This window comes from Alternaria conjuncta (assembly GCF_024043145.1).
Source record: "Alternaria conjuncta strain BMP 0040 chromosome Unknown scaffold_6, whole genome shotgun sequence".
NCBI classification, from domain to species: Eukaryota; Fungi; Ascomycota; class Dothideomycetes; order Pleosporales; family Pleosporaceae; genus Alternaria; species Alternaria conjuncta.
Window position 1 is genome coordinate 848506 of NW_026250095.1, and position 19769 is coordinate 868274.

General features: G+C 54.1%; 7 protein-coding genes across 7 annotated transcripts; 3 read left to right on the forward strand and 4 right to left on the reverse strand.

Moving 5' to 3' along the window:
• Window positions 1–7702: 7702 nt before the first annotated feature.
• J4E85_004681 (uncharacterized protein) lies at window positions 7703–8881 on the reverse strand (the record flags this gene model as incomplete). Its single annotated transcript, XM_051468934.1, has 2 exons — window positions 7703–8472; window positions 8527–8881. The coding sequence occupies 2 exons, from the start codon at window positions 8879–8881 to the stop codon at window positions 7703–7705; spliced, it is 1125 nt and encodes a 374-aa protein (XP_051327149.1).
• Window positions 8882–9146: 265 nt separating this feature from the next.
• J4E85_004682 (uncharacterized protein) lies at window positions 9147–9937 on the forward strand (the record flags this gene model as incomplete). The annotated part of the gene is made up of 2 exons (XM_051468935.1): window positions 9147–9435; window positions 9495–9937. 2 exons carry the CDS (start codon window positions 9147–9149, stop codon window positions 9935–9937), a joined length of 732 nt encoding a protein of 243 aa, XP_051327150.1.
• Window positions 9938–10339: 402 nt separating this feature from the next.
• On the reverse strand, window positions 10340–11366 carry J4E85_004683 (uncharacterized protein; the record flags this gene model as incomplete). The annotated part of the gene is made up of 2 exons (XM_051468936.1): window positions 10340–11013; window positions 11072–11366. 2 exons carry the CDS (start codon window positions 11364–11366, stop codon window positions 10340–10342), a joined length of 969 nt encoding a protein of 322 aa, XP_051327151.1.
• A 2530-nt stretch (window positions 11367–13896) lies between these two features.
• J4E85_004684 (uncharacterized protein) lies at window positions 13897–14679 on the reverse strand (the record flags this gene model as incomplete). Its single annotated transcript, XM_051468937.1, has 2 exons — window positions 13897–14533; window positions 14588–14679. The coding sequence occupies 2 exons, from the start codon at window positions 14677–14679 to the stop codon at window positions 13897–13899; spliced, it is 729 nt and encodes a 242-aa protein (XP_051327152.1).
• A 222-nt stretch (window positions 14680–14901) lies between these two features.
• On the forward strand, window positions 14902–15785 carry J4E85_004685 (uncharacterized protein; the record flags this gene model as incomplete). Its single annotated transcript, XM_051468938.1, has 2 exons — window positions 14902–15142; window positions 15286–15785. The coding sequence occupies 2 exons, from the start codon at window positions 14902–14904 to the stop codon at window positions 15783–15785; spliced, it is 741 nt and encodes a 246-aa protein (XP_051327153.1).
• A 247-nt stretch (window positions 15786–16032) lies between these two features.
• Window positions 16033–16824, forward strand: J4E85_004686 (uncharacterized protein; the record flags this gene model as incomplete). Its single annotated transcript, XM_051468939.1, has 1 exon — window positions 16033–16824. One exon carries the CDS (start codon window positions 16033–16035, stop codon window positions 16822–16824), a length of 792 nt encoding a protein of 263 aa, XP_051327154.1.
• Window positions 16825–16961: 137 nt separating this feature from the next.
• On the reverse strand, window positions 16962–18640 carry J4E85_004687 (uncharacterized protein; the record flags this gene model as incomplete). The annotated part of the gene is made up of 3 exons (XM_051468940.1): window positions 16962–17525; window positions 17576–18196; window positions 18254–18640. 3 exons carry the CDS (start codon window positions 18638–18640, stop codon window positions 16962–16964), a joined length of 1572 nt encoding a protein of 523 aa, XP_051327155.1.
• Window positions 18641–19769: the final 1129 nt, after the last annotated feature.

Here is a 19769-nt window from a genome sequence, read left to right on the forward strand (position 1 = left end):
TTTACACCTGCTCCATGTACGACAGATCTGCAATGGCTAGATGCGTCCGATTAGCTGCCTACCAGTATGTGAAGAAGTAATATGGCAGATCTTCAGATTCAGCGTCATTCCCGATGCAGGATGTTCCAAGGTTTATAGTAAGACATCACGATGCACATACTCGCCAGAACGTTTCCTTCCGAGTGTTCATATACTGGCTCTGGGCCGGCGGGCTACGCGATGTTCGATAGAGCGAGATTCGGGCTCTTACCGAGCTTCTGCGAGACTGTGCGACTCATCAGCTCGAGTTATCCCTCGGCCCCAGAATCATGCCTCGTGAATTAATGGCGTTCTCTCCATCGATGATGTCGAATGTCGAGTGCCCATGAATCTGAGAAGTATAATTTGTACGATCGTCTCGTGCACGACCGGTATCGTGGGTGTGCGACATGAAGGCATTTGTTCCTTAGACGGTCGTCGTTCACCGGCACCTCCGTTGTTCGCCGCGAGTACTCGATCCGCTTGCAAGATGCCGCCGATGTCGCCTTGTCGAGGATCTTCGAGTACCACACAGATCCGGAGGCTCAGCGGCTATTGTTGTGATTCTTTCCGCTCCGGTCGCGAGATCCAGGGTTGCCATCAGCTGTAGCAGCCGCTCCTATCGTCTGTGCTGCGGCGATGCGCATAGACGGAGAAGGCGACACGCTGTATTGGGAGATGCGAGACGTGTCTGGCGAGATTCTGCCGACTGTGCATGCCTGTCATAGGCGCTCGTGAAGTCCCGTCACCGCTGGTAGGCATGTCGTCGGCGCCGGGCTTTCTTTTGCCCTGCGGAGGTTTCCCAATCTGCAGCTGGCAAAGGAGTCATCTTTGCCCTAATGTCGCGCAGCCAATGCAATTGAGGAGGTTCGTATGGACAAGGAGCAGCTCTGGGGGTGCCTCATGCAGCTCTGAGACGGCGGTGGTGGTGTTGCTGAGCTGCTCGGGGAAGGCACCTCCAGCGCACGGACCGAATGAAGTTGGTTGCTTCAATTCTCGGCCCCTTCCTCAAGCCCATAGACTACCCCAACCCAATCACCCCACCACATCGAGGCTATAGTCTCGGACTGGCTTCTGGTGATGACATACTCCTCCTCTTACGGTAGAGCAGCTCCGCTCGCTGATGAACCGCCGCCGTAGCATAGGACACGGCCGACAGCTTGACCGAAGCCGCCGAATCCACGCCATAGACCGCCTCGTCCACGATCGCGAGAGAGACCAACAAGATACCGAAGAGGCCCTCGAGCTCGTCGAGCTTCCCTCGGATGGCCTTGCGCTGTCGACGTGCGTTGTCAGGCGACGATGGCGCGGCTCCCTGATCCTCCGCCGGCGAGCATCCTGCGGCTTCTACCCCGCCTCACTCGCGGCCTCCTACACGGCGATTAGCATACCTGTCTGAAGTTAGAACGCATACCGGGCGCTGGAAACTCTGGGCACAGTGCATCGGACTGGGAGAATTCGGCAAACAATTGATTGCCGCTCGCTACATCCACCGCGCAGCCGGGCTTCCCACGAAGCATTGTGAGCCGCCAGGCTCGCACACCCATCACCTTGTCTCTGCCACAATACCGCAACGTCCACCTACCTCCGGGTTAGCACAGATTCAATCATGTCTCTCAACGGTCTCTTACCTTCCTCCCCATCTCGTATCGCCACCGCTTCAACCTCCATCTTATATCTTACAATCTCTCCGCCTTCCACCCGGTTCGGCTACCTAAGTTGCGTCAGCTTCTCCTCATACAATATGGACATGGAATACATACGCGTATATGAACCACGATGAAAGAGGCTAGTGGCGTGCGTCTCGGCCTGTGTGATTGAGTTGACAGACGGCGGCAGCTGGCCGACGCACATGGTGGTGCGCACTGCTCTCCGGTCCATCTCCGAGAAGATGCTTGACAAGGGAGTACGGAGGCAGGTTCAAACTCCCGCAAAACAAGTGTTCGGCAGTCCGACCAGCGGCATGTCTTGCTCCGAAATCTGCTTTGAACAGACGACGGTGTCCTATGCAACGTCATTGCTGACATGCAATCCTCAGACACCATCTTCTTGCTACAGGCTCACGGCTTCGAGGCCGACGTCTCCTTCTCTGTGCCTCTTCGATATCCACCGCTTGCGGTCGAATTGAAAGCCGGGAGATAGGTGATAGATCGTTCGATTTCGTGCCTCTCCTACCTCGTCCGTCTCTTCGTTGCCCACACCCCCCATTTCCACTGCAGGCGACACGTAGCCGTTCTAGATCTGTCAAGCATCGTCGCACAATGCAAAAGTCAAGCTTCTGCGCGCTTCAGTCTAGGAGATACGGGCCTATGCATCTCTTTGGTAGTGTTGAGTGGTGTGGGTGGCATCGAGAAGTTCAGGGGACGAGAGGGTTCTGCCCGTAGTAGGTCGATGTGTTTTAAATGAGCTCCACGACAACGGTTTCCTGGATCCATCATGGCTCGCTTTCCGCACCCGATTTCGCTCCTCTTCAACCCCGGAGTCTGCGAGATATTGTCGCTATCGCGTTGTAGAAATGCGGACAAGGACGCATTCCACGACGAGAAACCTCAACGGAGTACGAACCGTACCCCAGGCGATCGTCGACTTTAGCTGCCCGGACTAATAATCGGCGCTTCCGGGGACCCAGTCGACGACTATGATCCAAGTCAATCGAGCTCCAACATGCTCTCTGGGAAGGCGTGGCACAGACGTGTACCGGCTTTCAGATTGGGTTTTCGCAGCCTTGCGAATACCGATCGACAACGAGTTAAGCGTAGATGCCCCAGGTTTGATGATGTCGCCCTAATATCCCCGGTTGGCATCTTGGAGGCCACTCGCATCGCCATGTATGAAGTTCCCGCCGCAGAGGCATTTGGAGCTCGTGAGTATTGCGTGCAGTGCACAGAGCGTAGAGCGTCTCGCCGTCGCCAACGAGGTAGCAGACATGGTAATGTGGCCTGGCTGTGAACGAGATTCCTGCAAGTCTCGAGTGATACGACAGCGAATATACCGAACTACTCTTGTGACGAGTTGGTCGTGCTACTGGCGCGTTGACTTGTAGTCGAACAATATGTGCCAGGTACCATAGGATGGTGCCCTAGCAGACGATAGCGATGACTGGTGCTAGATCACCCAAGATGGCCATGGCGCGGTAGCCTGTACCTGAGGAGGCTTTGAGAAGCCGCACGTCAGCGACGTCATACCCTGTCTTGAGATAGCGAAGACATCTCTGCATACTGCCCGATGATGCCAGGGCATCTGGTCATTGCATCGAGCTGGGGGCTGTAAGTATTGCTCCTTGGTTCCTTTTTGTTTTCGTCCGCGGCGCTCGCCGCGACGGATGAAGACGGCAGGCCCCACCAGGGCAACTTCCGACATTGCCACAGGCGCGTCAAACCTCCTTCCATCTCCTTCTCAACGATCCTCATCTTCTTGAACATCCATGACCATCAGTCACATCTTCCCATCTCTTTTCTTTGTTCCTGTCTAGTCTTCGGTATGCCTCCGGCACTTTTGCTTCTCAGATCTTTTGCCAGATGGTCCATTCATCGTCATTTCATCTCGCGTCTCGCAGACTATCAGGCAAGCAACCGCTGTCTCTTTCTCCGACATGAAAGACCCGGACTGCGGTTCGAGAAGAGCAAGGAGTTGGGAGCGGTTTGGTCGCAGGGCGCGATGAGCGTTCAGAGAAAGTCCCATCCCGGATGCAGACTGCGGCAGATTTGACCAGTCGCCGACACTGTGCCGCCTCAGGCCCGTCTTCGCAGCCGGTTGCGCTGCTGCAAGGAGCCTAGAGCAGGACTAATCCCATGGCCGCCATTACGGCACCGCATTCAAGCTTGGCCAGGTGTGTATCGTACCCCGTCTGGTCGCCGTCTTATTGTCTTGTCCCCGTCTGACCCGGCAATGAGATGAGGCGTCTTCAGTGCTTCCCTTCAAGACTGCCTATCGTGTCCATCCGCCATTGCCATTGAAGACCGGCCAGCCAGCTGAGCCTTACGGAGGATGATTTGTTATGCGTCCACCCGCCAAATCGCACCAAAAGCTTTCACATTCGCAACCTGGGTTCCGCACGACGCTCTCGACTGCTGCCGAGTCTGCCATGTCTTGTTGTACCCTCGCATATCCGTACGCCAGAGACGTGTCTGGAATCCTCCTTGTATGCGTGAGAGGCGGCTGAGGCAAGCGATCGACGTTCGTTCGTATGCGAAGGGCGGCGCGTTCAAAGTTGTATGCCGGCCAAGGCGACAACGTTGTGATGCGGTCGTCAGTGGTGGAGGCCCCTGGCTACCTGTCAGTGTGTATTCAAGATAACGGCGCTGGGTGAGGCGGGCACAGAACTTCATACCATGTTGAGACCAGCATGAGCAAACATGCAGGCTGCCTTGAGCGTGGTGTTCCTTGTTCCGACGCATCCGGACCGATCGCCTGTTCTGCTGTCGCAAGGGTACTTGTGGCTCCGTCTTTCTCTGCGGGGAGTTCAGCGGCGGACGCAGGTCGGCGTTCGCGGCGCAACGGCTTCCAATGCGAACAGTCTCAGTCCTCGGCGGCCTGCGGTTACTAAGGCAAGAGGGTTCTCTTTGCCTGCTGTCGCTCCAGTCGCTATGTCGCAGAAACTGTAGTCTGTTGCCTCCTTTGTCCTTTCTGGGAGCAAGCGGCTTTACTCTGCGTACTGGGACAAGAAACAAGATCGAGACCTCCTGGACTGCTACGCTGCTTCGCAAGAATGAGGAGTTCGTGAGCTGTCCGAATGTGCCAGTCACGGCGGCCGCAGCATTCCCCAGAGGCGGCGCCGCCACCGCCACAGTCGCCTGCGGTTGTGTGCGTATGCATAGCCACTTGCCGACAGGGCGACAGCCATCAAGACCGCCTACCGGAGAGTGATGTGCGTCGAGTCGTTCCTCGTGTTCGTCGTGTTGGCGCGAATGTGTTCGGTGTTGAGGGTGCGGTGCCGCGGAGGTGATGCAGACGTGAACCAGCCGCAGCGGCAGGCCAGCGATGGCCTGGAGTGGCAGACTGAGTTGATGCGGCCCATCTCTGTCGCTGCCTCTAAAGAAGGAAGATGTCAGTTGTCAAGCAGCACAATGGGTCTGTTGAGATCTACCCCGCCGCCGACTCGGAGGCGTCAAAGCCGCGACTGAACGGTTCTCTCTCGATCCGCCACCTCCGCAGGAGGCAACAAGTAACACACCCAGGAGGAGATGAACTTACAGTGCTGCGAAGAAAGACGGTTCATATATCGGTGCTGCCCTCGCGTGAGCGCTGGAGCGCAGACGGGGAAGTTGCTACGTACCGCATGCCCTTCGTCGGCAGAGCGCCCTCAGGTGCAATTTTCGCTATCCTGGAGTCTGTCAGACTCATCGCGACGTCGCCGCAAGCCATTCGGATGCTCATTTCGTCGTTTCGGGGTGTTGTGGTTTGTGTCGTGGTGTTGGTTGCGGGGGTGGTGGCGGAGTCGTCGATGAAGTTGCGGACATAGAGCTGAGGCCCCAACACCCTCGCCTCAAGTTGCGAACATCAAATCGACCGACTGCGTACAGCGCCTATGCCTGCCCTCGCTAGGCACGGAGACGCTCGGTACTGCAGCACAGCTGAGATCATACCAAAGTCTACATCGGGGGACGTCTCAGTGCGCTTGCTAAAGGCTATCCCTTGTCTCAGACTGGATGATGGCCGCAGCGCATCAATAATTGTGGCTGGCCAAGTCGACATCCGTAACACGTTGACAAGGCTGCACTCAGCCTGCAAGTAAAGATTGCACCGACCGCATGTGCCGCTAAGTCTAGAAGGCTGCGGTCACTGGAGCAAGTCAAGCTTGAGACATGCACGTATGATCATGATATGCTGTTGGATCTCCTTCCTTCCCAGCACAGAGTTCTGATGTGATTATCTGGCAGTACCAGTCTCGTTGGCTGCGTGTCTACCCCAAAGTCGAGGTTAATTCATTGAAGGTACACGCATGTCTGCAGTCATGCTATACAAGCTGCACCATGACGCACGTCGCTCGGCGGTGTCATTGAGTACTATTCGCATAGTTCTGCCATTGATGGAACATAAGCTGGTGGATGGCACTGCAAAGTCCAAAGATTGCAGCCGATCACATGCCATTTACATGAAGTCAAAGGAAGCCACGAAAGACACACGATCATAAGTGCTGATCAGTCTCTTGTTCGTACATATTGCACAAACGAATGGGGCTATGTACAAGCCTCGTCAATGCCGTTGAATGTGTTATCCTACGCTCAGTCAGGGGTTGGAAGATGACTAGCCAACACCAGTAACACGACCTTCTTGTCGGCTGATGGAGAACGAAAGTCGAACAATCGACTTGCATTCGACGTTGCTGGGTGAAGGAGCGCGATGTCTTACGCCCGCCCAATCGCCCGCCCACCAACAGTGAAGCCACAAATCCAAAATCTTCAAGGCACACAAACCAACTAAGGTCCGTTGGATATATAAATAAAGTAAATCGTCGTTATTTCACTAACTAGTGGACATAGGAAAGGATGTAGGTGCCGCGGGCACCGAACCTTTTGCTGGTTCCGAATTCATATCTTGTTTTTTTGCTCCCGCGTTCGACTCTTCCTGGAGGCAAACAATAAGTTAAAAGGCTCGCTTTTTGCCCGCCCCTTCACCTCGGTTCCGCGGTCTTTGTTGGGCGCAGACGAATGTTTTCACCGCGTGTCACCAGCTTTGCGGACATTGCGGTTCACTTCCTTTTTGTTCCTGGAAGGGCCCGTGAACGGGATTCCACGAATTTGGGTCAGCATCTTATGTTGAACATGTCGCTCCCGAGTTTGTTGGCTATATATTTGCAAATATTCGTCGTTATTCCACTAACTCGTGAAACTAGGAGAGATGTAGGTGCCCCCAAATGGGGGCACCGAACTCTTTGCTCCCGCGTTCGAATCAGCGCATGCTCGACATTAAGTTAGGTTTCATGATTTTTTGCTCGCGAGGGCTAACTGAGCGCGCCTGGCTGCATTGATACACACGTGCCGTGCCGCCTAATGCCGTAGCTTATCAGCATATGAGCGAATTGGCGTATTCTAGATCTAGTATCAGAGATTCTCGACAGAGACAAAGTAAGCATGCGGCACGGAGAGTCTCGCAGAACAGCAGCGAGAAGACTCTTGAGGTTGTTGGCACCACCAATGGCACAGAAGACGTGCCGCATGCAGTAGACAAAACGTGATACAGTCGGGCAGCTATGGTCGATGACAACCGTGTTAAGTATCGCAGTGGCGGCAGCTTGCGATAGTTGAAGAGGAGCATGCTGTGTACATCACGAGAAGACAGGCCGTTCGAAGGACTTGACAACTTCGAACGGCTGAAGTCGGTCGAGGGCTTAATGTCCCTCTCCAGCCGCGATACTCTACGAGAGTGTCATTTCCTATATGTATAGGCCTGTATCGCGCGACACGATCTGCCGATACTGGACTGTGCAATTCGTACATGTCGTCTGGAAGTTGAGATTCCACGAGATCATGGTGGGGCGAAATTGACCGATGTGGCATTAGTTCCACGCTAAGACCACATCACCAAACCTCATCACAGTGGTGAGAAGCTCGACGACTGTGATTAAAAGACATCCTGATTGAGACTATTGCATGGAAAGATGCAGGTTTCAAGAATTTGGGATCAATTTTCATGTCCTGACATATTTCGACTGAGCCATTTCACCGGCTGCGGCTGCAGGCCGTCATCCTTCGCTGTCCTTGCCTTCGACCACGTAAACACAACCTGAGAAGTCGTCCTCACACTTCCACGAACGAGGAACTCGATCTCTCAAGGCTCGCAGGAACCTCCTGTGGCCTGCGCCCATGCATCCATCAGCCACCGCCTGATACCTGATTATATCTCCAGAGCTTCCCTCTTCTATGTCTTGAGTTCGAGTATAGTCGAGGAAATATAGCTGTTCAGCAACATCAAGAAGATCTGACCGAGCTTGAGTGGCCATTAACTCCAATATGGCTTCAAAGTCTGTAGGCGACATGTCGAAGAGCTCTGCGCGGCCACCGACATCCTCGACGACCTTGTATATGGCGTTGTTCAATGTCCGAATGTATGCCTCCATTTCTAGAGCGCGAATTGGTGTACGTCCAACGTCCTTCTCCTCCTCCGATTGACATTCGTAGTAATGGTAGCCGAGGCTCGTGAAGGATAGTGTCTTGGATTCCGGGCTAAGGGTATGATAGACACCTGCGTCCCTGAGCCCCTGGTCACGACCGTATTGAGGCGCTGTGGGGTCAAGGTACGTTCCGGTACCGTTCAACCGGGCGGGCTTCTCTGGGCGACAGGAGTTGTGTTCGTCGGTCGGTGTGATCCTGAACATGGAGTGCCAAGCGGCGACGGGTAATCTGAGCATAGGCGGTTCCGAGCCTTCCTCCTGCCAGTAGGCGACCTCTACCTCCTGGTCGGGCTCGACGTGATCGACATGGGCTTCGTGTGCTTCTATCGAGGGAGTAAGACCTGAAGATGTTAGCCTTAGTTTGGGTCTCGCTGGATGTAATGGCGGACACAAACCTTCGGTGAAGAAAGCCACTGTCGGGGCGAAGGCCTCCAGAACAAGGACACACTTGTTGTGTGACAGATAGGCATGCCTTGCCTTGAGGGAAAAGGATTGGTTCTCCAGTACTGATACCTTGCCTGGATGGCCTTCGATATTGCGCACTCCTATCAAGAGTGAACTTCCGCTCTCGTGGGCAACCTCATACATGACCGACAAGCGGTTCGTCGCGTCGCTGAATTCGAGGAACAGGCGGTTAACGATGCGGTCGACGCGATACAGATCACGCTCCGCCCTCTCCTGGACGTGAGTGCGGACGCTGCGGTATCTGCTATCTTCGAAGCAGACAGGAACCCCTGGATGGTCTGCCATTGCGTCCTGCGGTTCGGGGTCCGTTTCGAGTGTGCGAGAGCGAATAGTTTGACGGCGGCCGGAAGGTGTTATGGGTGTCGCGGAGGTGAGAGATATCGCGCGATCTGGGAAGGGGATAGCGGGGTTTGTGTCCAAAATGTCGTTCAGAGGAGACGGTGCACGAGCGGAGCGAAAATAAGGGTCCAGCTGTCTCACTTTCTCACTCCAGTCACTGTCACCGCCGACGACTTGTCCGCACAGAACCGATCCCTGATCAACGCCGACAATGTCCTCCTCCAGCGTACCCTCAACAGCCAGACTCACGATCGAGGAGGTTCTTAAAGTCTTCCTCATCGCATTCAACGCCGCTGTGGCCGCATTTCGCCCAATCTCTGTCACTTCTTTCGGCGTCAGCGACCTTGGCAACAACCATATACTGGTAACACTCGATCGCAAGAGCCACGGCCAGGTGCCCGTAGGGACCTCAGAAGCGCTCAAGATCTCTTACAAGAAGCTGAACCTGTGCGACACCTTCTGCACGATCTTCTACAATGAGGTCGAGACGCGACTACACTGTAAACTTCCTGATCGTAGCTTCGACGCCGGGCCCTAGTAATTAACCTCATTCCTACAGCATACGACGTCAACGTCGATTATGCCGTACTCGAGAATCCTAGACCGACCCAAGTCCTCCACATCCGCAACGAAAAGATCTCGATGCGCCATTCTATTCTTGTCATCCGCAAGCAAGACGAATCCGAGATCATCTTTGATGGCACAGCAGAGCAATTCGGGTGGCCAGCGACAATCGCGATTATAAACGGCGACAAGTTTTGGCATCATTACACCCGTGATGACCAGTACAAATTCGACTTGCACCACAGAGATATGAGTCTGGAAGACCACAAAGAGTTTTGCCAGGGATATTGGCACAAAATCGGGATCAGCTTGCGCAAGATGCTGCAGAGCTTCGACTGGGCGATGCTGGAGGGCATGGCGACTAGCGATCGAGAAGACTACGTACGTGGGGAAGCGACGCAAAGGGCCCGGGATGCTGCTCAAGCTTGTTGGGGATAGAGAAGACACATAGTCCTTGGCTAGCTGTCCTATCAGTTGCTTGCCGGCTTGTGCGTAGGCAATCTGTACTCTGCGGAGGACAATACATGCCGGGTTTCATGCTGCAGAAGCTCATCGTCTGCCTCAAAAGCGCGTTTGCCTAGAGGATATCAGTGTGCCGCGTGAATTGTATACGAGAACCGCTGTGTTGGGCGTGCATATGTACAATCGTCGGGTACGCCAAGGCTGAAATTCAGCCAGAAAGACATCTCAACATTGCGTAGCTGGAATCACGCAAAATAATTTAGAGGATACTTGGACTCGTATGAGCTTGTAGAGCCCATCAATGGTGATTGTAAGCACGGGTCAATGGGTTGCGGTGTAATGATTATATTGGCCTTCGCCCGCGCGCAAAGAAACTACCTAAGAAAGTTCGTGCCGCGTCACCTCGAGTCCCGACGCTCGCTCCAAAGACTCCATGACCTTTGCATGACCGGTACCCATGCAGGATTTAGCCAGGGCTTTCCAGTGTGTGTTCCTGTCGAGATTGCCCGGGATGTACTTGTTGTCGAGGTAGTTCACCAGGACATCGAGATCCGCCTTGACGGAGCTCAGGATATCATGCTCCAGAGCACCCCACTTGTCATCATTGCCGCCCCTGATGACGTCCTTCCATGCGCAGCCAGTCATCTTCTGGTATACCCGGTTGTTGACCGTTCGCACAATCGCTTCGGTTCGAAATTCTATGCGCAGGGTGCGGGAACGTGACGAACTGGCTTCGTTCTCGTGAACGCTGTTGAGGTGTTGGGAGTAATTGTATCCCAAGGAGAAGAACTCTATCGGCACTTTCACTTCCTCGTCCGGGTATGCAGGGTATCCTCTGACGGGGTATACGCCCGCGGGTCGTAGGTACTGGGGCGCTGAGGGGTCGATGTAGACGCCCTCTCCATCGTCGTTGGGGGAGGTGATTTTGAACACCGTGTGTACGTCGGCGATCCGCCTTCTCCTGCCGGTCGAGCTCTCGATGCAGACGACGGGTTTGATCTCGTAGACCCCGTGTATCTCCACCTCTTCGACATCGATTGGAAGGCGTAGTTCTGCGTCATAGTTCGTTAGCGGTGAGAATCTCTTGTAAACAATCGAAATACCACTCACCCTCGACTAGCCAAGCCAAAAGACCCGCTAGGAGCTTGCACGCAAAGACGCAGTAGTTATGCGACTTGAATGCTTTGAAGCTCTCGTCTGTCACGGACCTTCGCTCTCGAGCGAGAATTCCCGGACTGATATCCCATTTGGGGCGGAAGCGCAAATGTAGCTGACCGCCCACTTCCCTGGCGCTCAGAAGCTTGCGCGGATCGACCGCTTCTGTGGTCATGGAGAATATGTTGACCATGAGCGCTGTTGTACGAGCGAAGCTCGGGTCTGGCTGCCGCGCTTGCTGGATGTCCATGTTGGCTTGGATTTGCTTGTCGTGTGCGGGTACGACGGGGAAGGTATTGATGAGGAGGCTTTTGGAGATGAGGAGCTCGAAAAGGAGAGGAGTTTTGAAGACAGGGTGAGGGCGGGGTGGGCGGCGCTCGTCAGTGGTGAAGCAGAGATATCGAGCCTGGTGTTTTGGTCTCGCGCTAGCCCCCCGACGCTCCTCCGCCGGACTGACAAACGCGCCAACGACTGTCTCTGCCCTCGCCTAATTGCATCTTAATCCAAGATCAATAGCACATGAATAGAGATCTCACGTCAGGAGTCACTTCAGGGGCGCCGTAAGCGTTCATCTGAATATTCGAACGTGCAGGCTTTGAGGAGGTCAAAAGCGCTATCAACGAGCATCGCCAGCTCAACAGTTACATGATGGTGCAGTTCAGGAGCGCAGATACAGCGCTGTCTACATTCATATCTTTACGTTGCTCCGTGCCTGCCTTCGTGTATGCGCAGAAGGAGACAGTGCTGACAGCCAATACTCTCCTCGGCTCGCAGTACTGATACGATGCTCTCATACTGCTCAAACAAGTCTCATTGCGAAGGGAATCATTATGCGAGCCCAAAAAGGAAGGCAGGTCAGGGCGGGAGTTGCAAGATGTCCGCTGGGCTACGTCGCGTCACAAAGCTAGCAATGCTGGAGCATATAGTCTGCATTCTAGGAATGTGAATGAAGCAAAAGTCGACGCTGAAATGACACAACGCGCTCGTCGCGATCACATCTGGTTAATGCCGATTACTATCGCCAGCGAACAGCTGGGAGCTCTTTGCCGGCGCTTTACAGCAGCAGGACGGATGAATGTAGGGGAGATGCTGCAGGCCACAGATACCGTTGTAAGAATAGAGTAGAGGGCATCTCGTAAGCGCTCTGATTGAGCAGACGCGGAGTGATGCGCAGCAAAGGCAGTGAAGTACAACCTCGGGAGATGGTGTCAGCGAGCAAAAACGTTGGTATAGGACTTAGACAAACACTATGAGACTGCCTGCAAGCCACAATAGAACGTGCAGAAGCTCTCTTGGGCGTTGTACGAGCAAATCGAGCCAATGTTGTGATGGGGAACGCGTCATTCTCCGCACTGTCACCTAGCCAATCTCCGCACCCCCGCCGCACCTTGTCAGGGAAAAGACAGAACCAAAAAGAACAGTTTGTCTCAACCAGTTGCTACTCCAGTGAATCGAATTAGCAAAAAAACCTGTATTCATAACTTTATAGTGCCTGGACACTGTCGTGTGGAAGACCTGGATATGTTAGCGGAAGTCTTGTAGGTAAACGGAAGAAGCAACTATCTACCTGCACCATCCTAGTGATGGTGGGCCTAACTACGGTACAAAGTACACATCCTTGCCCCGGATGGTGAAATGTAGATCCATTAGATGTATTATATACTCAAGTGGTAGCTGTGGATATGGTGGGGCAGAAGATTTCGTGGCCAGTCTCGCGGGGGTGAAGGACTGGCCAGAGCGGACACAAACATTGAGCTCGTGCCACTTCTGAGTCCTCCACTCGCTTGGTAAGCCCCATCACTTGTTTTGATGAGGCTGCGATGGTCTTGACACCGGCTACTGGTGTTTGACGCGTCACTGAGGATGGCTTCCAGCTTGTCAGCGCTTTTTGACCTGACGATGGCTTTGACTTCATCAATGAGCCTTTCCCGCGCTTAAGCATGCTCTGAGCGATCTCCGCGTCTACAGTATATGCTCCACGTGCCGTAATATGGTCTAGTCAGCTCCACGAGTTTATGCGCCAGCCTTGATGTTCACATCACGTCACTCCATGAGGCCGGGTTTCATCTGCAATCTCTGTCCTTGCGGCATGTTGAAATCACAAACATGATTTATATCCGTACCAAGTTTCCGGCAGATCTGACCCAGTGGTTTCACAGCATCTAGAAAAATGCTCAGTCTGCCAGCCTGTCGCGCAGCTTGATGCTGGTGACGTTGTGTAACATTCACGTCGTCAATCATCATGTCGAGCTTGGAGGAGACATCATGATATGTACTGTGCTGGATTGATCTGCTGAGCGATTGTATGCTGCTACTTCTACTACCGGAGACAGCGCGCAGGCTGATCTCCTTGCGCTGGTCTAACTGCCCCTTGCCCTACGCGCCGGCCTCCTTCCTACTTGGCTTCCTTCGAAGTGTCGCTCTGGCTATTGTTCCATATCCTTCGCATCGATGAGGGTGTTATGGGAAGTCGCGATCGGAAGGTAGGCGTGGCTCTCGGCCAAAGATGACCGAGTTAGTAGTGATCATGTAGAGAATGTAGCGATCTTTCTTCGTGTTTCTCCACACGAGGCCGAGGCGTGAGTAGAGAACAAAAGACTGAGCGACGACGAAGACGAGCCATGAGAGATAGATGAAGACGATGGCCGAGTAAGAGGTATAGCAGTCATGTTGTCCGCGCGGTGAACCTTCAGTCAAAAGGGATGAGGCGCCTGCGTTTTGTCAGTTCGTTGTTTTCCAGATCCAGACAACTCGCGTACAAACATAGCCTCCCTGGGCCTTCATACCGGAGTCTTCTTCTGGCGGGCGGCATGCATGTATGAGCCAGGCTTGCCATAGCCCTTATAGTCTGCCACGCTGTTGGAGTGCCACCTGCCCCTCATGGCCTCACGAAGATCTTCGAACGCCTGAGCCCATCCAAGTATTTCAGACCCCTGCTGGTACAGTCTTATGCTGCGCGCTATCGTATCGTCCATTTCCTTCTCGGTGACCTCGGCGCCAGCAACGGCCAGGAGCGTCTCCACAGTGCCTGCCTTCTGGAAGACCAGGGCAAGGAGGAGAAGGGGGCTGTCGTCTTCGAACAGATGTGGCGCGTTGATGAGCGTCCAGCGGTGCAAGTAGAAGTACCTGAATGAGATCTCCGTGGCGGGCCCGGTCAAGAGCATGTCCGCGTCGGCGCTCGCGTCAGCCTTGTTGGCTTCGTTGAAGGGATAGTCGTGCATGCAGGCGGCCACGCTCGAGACATGGGTTCCGCTGCCCTTCTTAGTGTGGGGAGATGCTCTGATGCGAACGCGACAGAGTGGATGCTGGCCCTTTGGCTTGATCCGACATGCCTCCTCGATGGCTGCAAGAGCGGTGGGCCATTCTTTATCCGCCGCCAATGTCTTCGTCTTCGTGTAGTAGTTCTCTGGAAGAGACCTAGATCTGTGTGTTAGCTAGTTCATTGATGATTTGAGCTTCTGGTGAACTGACTTGAGCTTCGCCATTGGGTCCCCGCCGTAGTGGTTGGCGCAGTCAGTCAGTATTGTCTCCAAGACCTGCTTCTGGGTGACGATGGCCGCCATGTTGTTTGTGGAGAAAGGACTCGACTGGACTTTTAAAAGATGGCGGGTCAGTCCGAAAGTCTGGTCAAAGTTGTAAGTAGACAGGCTACTCTGGGACTATGCGCGTCCCCGTTTGCGCGCTAGTTGTGGCACTCGGACGCCCACACCGGGAGCAGATGTGAAGGCAACTCTCACTACCCTCTCCATCTTCTGCTACCAATCCGATACTTTCCCCCCAAAATCATGGCCACTGAGTCTCCTCAAGCCGGCGTGCGCGTTGCAGCTACCCTTCCAGCCCTTTCTCTTCGCAAGATCCTTCTCGTGCATCTTATCATATTCCAAGAGGCGCTATTTGGCTGCCATGTCTTCGGAATCAGGATATCATGGCTAAACCGAACGTCACGGCCCGGCGTTCCGGAAGCGCTCTTCGACTACGATCGATCGGAATTTGGGAGCCCGGATCCAACACGACTGAGCCCAGGCAGTGAATATCGCGCAGTGGTCTTCAAGCACTATTGCGAGACATTTTGCATCATGATGAAGCCTTTCGTAACCCGGCACCTCTGTGGTAAGGAACAAGGCCCGTTGGACAGTATGCGCGCTTGAACAGCGACTGACAGCGAGCAGAGCTTCTCGGCATCGGCCACACGGTTACTTGGATCAATTTCATAGCCAAACCGCATTTCCGCATACTCACAGATTGGGCAGAGATGGATGAATTGATATCCCACTCTTGTCTATTGATATCCGATGGTAACGATGGGAACTATGTCTTCGATGGCACTGCCGATCAATATGGACGAGACTGGAAGACACATTGGTTCATGGCACGGGAGGAGCTTGTTGCAAACTTTCTGGATCCCAAGTACTCGGACCCGAGGGACATTTGGACGACGGACGAACAGGGGGAGGTCGCTAAGTGCGAGAGGCTTGAGGGAAAGGATTGCAGCCACGGATACTGGGCGGTCGGATACTGGGTAGTCGCGCGCAGGCGTATGGAGCAGATATTCCAGGAGCTGAACTGGGCATCTCTCCGTGGGCTGTCGGACGACGATGTGGAGGAACGTATCCGTTCCCTGAGCATGGCCAAGTTTGAGGGGGCATTCGAGGAAGCGCAGTTGGATTAGACAAGCCTTCCTTACATTGTCCTCGATCCGCCGACAACTTGGTTACAGTACATAATACAGTAAACTTCTCGTGTATCTTGGTAATCGTAAATCGTCAGTGAAGGTGCTCCAGAACTGACAGGGATGCACCGACGTACCTTTAGCGCTAAAATCCAAGGACAAATTGTGGCTGCCCCTCCGTACCCTCACTGCCTCCAGGACACCAAAACACTCGAGCAGAAGCCGTCCTCCTGCTCACATCTCCATCATGACACCGGTCAATCCCTCCACCACCGCACCACCTCTGTCCCTGGAAGAGGTCCTGCACGTTTACCTACGTTGTTTCGACGCCGCCGCTGACGCCGCCCCACGAGCCTCAGCCGCATACGCACGGGCGTACAGAGCCAACTCCGTGCCATTCAAAGTGTGGCAAGTCTGGTCGACCGAAGACCTGAAGACCGACCCGCCCAAAAAGCTTGAACGCTTCTCCTTCCTGCCGCCGGGACTCAACGAAGCACTCGCGCGGCAAAACATGTGTGATTGGTTCTGCATGGTCCTCGAGGAGGAGGTGGATAAGAAGGTCGGGGAATTGTTCCGTGGGCGCGCAGAATGGCTGAGATGTTGGCCGAGGGTCAGCTTCATGACGTCTTGGCGCAGTCTGAGACATAGGCCCGTCGCGGTGCTAATGCACTCGGTCCTGCGAGTTACGACAGAAGACGGCCAGAGGGTGGTCATGGACGGTACCCTGGGGCAATTTCGTTGGGCGCAGTCGACTTGGCTCCAGACATGGACACAGTGGTGCGCCAAACGCCTAGACACCACCAAGGGGGACAATAGCTGGCATTTCGTTTCGAGCGAAGCGAAGCAGGAGGTATGTGAGTACTCTGTGGATGTAGCAGATGGTTACTGGGCTACTATCTTCTGGAGGCTGAGGGAGTTGTTCCAAGAGCTGGACTGGATGGAGTTAAGGAGACGAGAGAAGGATAAGCGTATCGAGTACGTCGAAGAGCTGGCCCGAGCAAAGTTTGCAGACCTTCTCGTAAAGGCATTCGATGTCTGATCAAAGCAAGGACTGAGATGAGGACCGAAAGGAATAGATAGACATTCAACTTCGAAAACGATGAGAAATCACTGAAAGAATATGCATATCCACAATACCTGAACTATACAAGCCAAGAAGGCACAGCCCCTACCTCGTTACGCCGTTGGTGCCCACTTGCTCTTCGTTCTAATCCTCGCCCCGAAGATGTAGAACAGAATGGGTACAGGGAGGAATACCACACAGATGAACGCCAGAAGGCTGGTCGCCCATGGTACACCAAGTTTGGTGTACATTGCATGTGTAAACAGTGGAAAGAAAGCGCCCGCGAACGAGCGGATGAAGGTGTTGACCGCGATGGCGCTGTTGGAATAGAAGCCATAGCAGTCGATGAGGTAGCTCATTCCCTGCCAGAAGGGCACCATGCAACCAAACCCAAGAAGGGCGACGGAGAGCACCTGCGGTACCCACGAGATATTTGGATTGCTAGTCCAGGCAAACCAGAATAGACCGACAGGAAGTGCGATGGCTCCGAGTATCATGGGCGGCAGGCGTTCCTCCGGGATGACCTTGCCGTGTTTATGAAATGCGCGCGTAAATCCAGTCGCTGAACTGTAAGCAATACAGCCAGCGCCCATCAAAATGCCAACTATAAAGGCGCCGAACGGGAGCTGGGAGACCCCTAGAGACCAGCCACGTTCTTCATAGAACGACACGGGAAACTATCGATTGTCAGACCCTCGTAGCAAGAAAGGCATGGATGTAGACTTACGGCTTCGAAAAGCAGATAGACAATGCCGTACAAGAAGCTCATGTAAGCTGTCACCAGCGCCAAGATGGGTTCCTGGAAGAACATGATGAATGGCCGTAAGAGGTAAACGTTCAACACTTTGTCGAGAGTCAACTTGTTCTCGTCAGCCGCAGCGTGATATTCGTTGTTGCCCGTGTCCTTTCGTAACTTTGCAGCTCGCAACTGCAGAATCCTAGATGCAGAAGTCTCTGGTATGACGAGGAAGCCAATAACGCCGAAGAGACCGGCCATGATGAGAGTGATCCAGGATGTCCAGCGCCAGCCAAGATGCGACTCGGCGATGAAGCCACCAGCAATGGGTCCTGCTACTGGACCAGCGAATCCACCAGCGGCAAAAACACAGATAGCATAGGACCTGGGGATAGGATCCCACAAGTCTGCAAGAGCTCCACCCACGACTGCGAGGGGTGCAGAGGCGAAGAGGCCACCAAGGAAGCGGCCTACACATATCGTCGTGATATTCTGGGCTAGAGCGACTGGAATCTGGAAGATAGCGAAAAGTGCGAAGCCGAACATGAGGGGAGTCTTCCGACCCAGAACCTCTGACATTGGCCCAAAAGCAATCGGTCCAAATACGAACCCCTAAACCTTTCATATTAGATATTGGAACTCTGGCTGCCGAGTGGGGGCTCAACGTACCAGGACGAACAACGCTACTCCGAGAGTGGCTGTGACCTTTTCGACCTGAAACTTCTCTTGGACAATCCCGATGTTGACACTGAAGATAGAACTGGCAAATGTGACCGTGAAAACCATAAGGCCCATGGAAACTGTGATACACCATCTTCGTTTGGGCGTCCAGTTCTTCGGGTTGCCGGGATCTTTGGGTCCATCGAACTCCACGAAAAAGCGATCTGTTTGTTCTGGTGGCATAGTGTTGTCTAAGCCTTTCTCCAGGCCATCCAAGACGTCTTCTTCGCTCTTTCTGGAACTGTCCTCTGTTACATCCAGTGTCTGCTCTGGGGACGTCCGAGGCTGTGCTGATGGTGGTGTAGACCGAGGGTCTATGCTGTGGTCTGTCGTCATACTGGAAGAAGCTTTGAGGTCGGTGATACACAGGCTTGGCTTCGGCGATGGGGAATGGGGTATTTGTAGGATTCTACATGTCGGGCTTGTGGATATGTCATTATTTCCGGGGTTTGGGCGGATTTAACGATAAGGAAGCAACGACCCTCTGCAGCCGCCCCTTGACCCACCTTCAGCGCCGGGCCATCTACGCGAAGGGCGACTTGGCGTTTTACTGACGGTCTGGTCATGTCGCGCCATGGTGAGGCTCCGCAGCTGAATTGTTTGAACGCGCCTTCACGCGCAGGAAGGATGGCGAGGAGAAAGGGGAGATGCTGCGTCATCGATTTGTTGGGGATGATGTGGGCACTTTCCCTGAAGCCGACAAGCGCGAGCCATGGATGCGGCTACTTTTCCGGGCGACCCACCAACTCTCATCCGACCTCATCTCAGTCAGCCCTTCTGTACAACGCGACCTGTTGCCACGCCCTTATTTCTTTGTTTTCTCGCACATAGCGCATATCGCGCTCGCGTTCTCGGCATCAATTCGACGCGAGCCCGTAGGCCAGAACGACGCCTCGCACATCAGGGGCTCTGGCAGCATGGTGTCCGCGCCAAAATTTGAAGATGACGTTTCGCGTTTGATACCAGGTGCTCACATTCAGCAGCCGTTTACTCTCTGCACATTGAGCCTCTTCTACTCAAATTCCTTCAGGTCTTTTCCAACTACCACGCCAGGGGCTCGAGGCACTCATGATAGCGTCCACCGAGGATGATACTCCGAGCGATTGCATGGCTGCCCATCAGCCCCACGCAGGCTTACCGCGATACCACCGTACTGTTGCGACATCCCGAACGCGCCTTCCTCGCCCCCAGAACACTCAGTGTGTCGGTCGTCCTTCGTTCTTTCGCATACCAGTCTAGCTTCACAAACGCTGGCACATCAAAGTGGAGTGCCAGAGGCAAAGACAATGCTAGAAGGGCACGCTTGCCGACGATCTAGAACGGCGAGGAGAAGAGATAACGCCAGTACGCGGCCCGCCGAATGAGCTTGTGAGAAGGATAAACGCGCAAACCCTGGACTTCCCGTTCAAGTCCTGAGCTTGTACGCGACGAGTAGGAAGCAGGCATGTCATTCAGACGAAGCTTG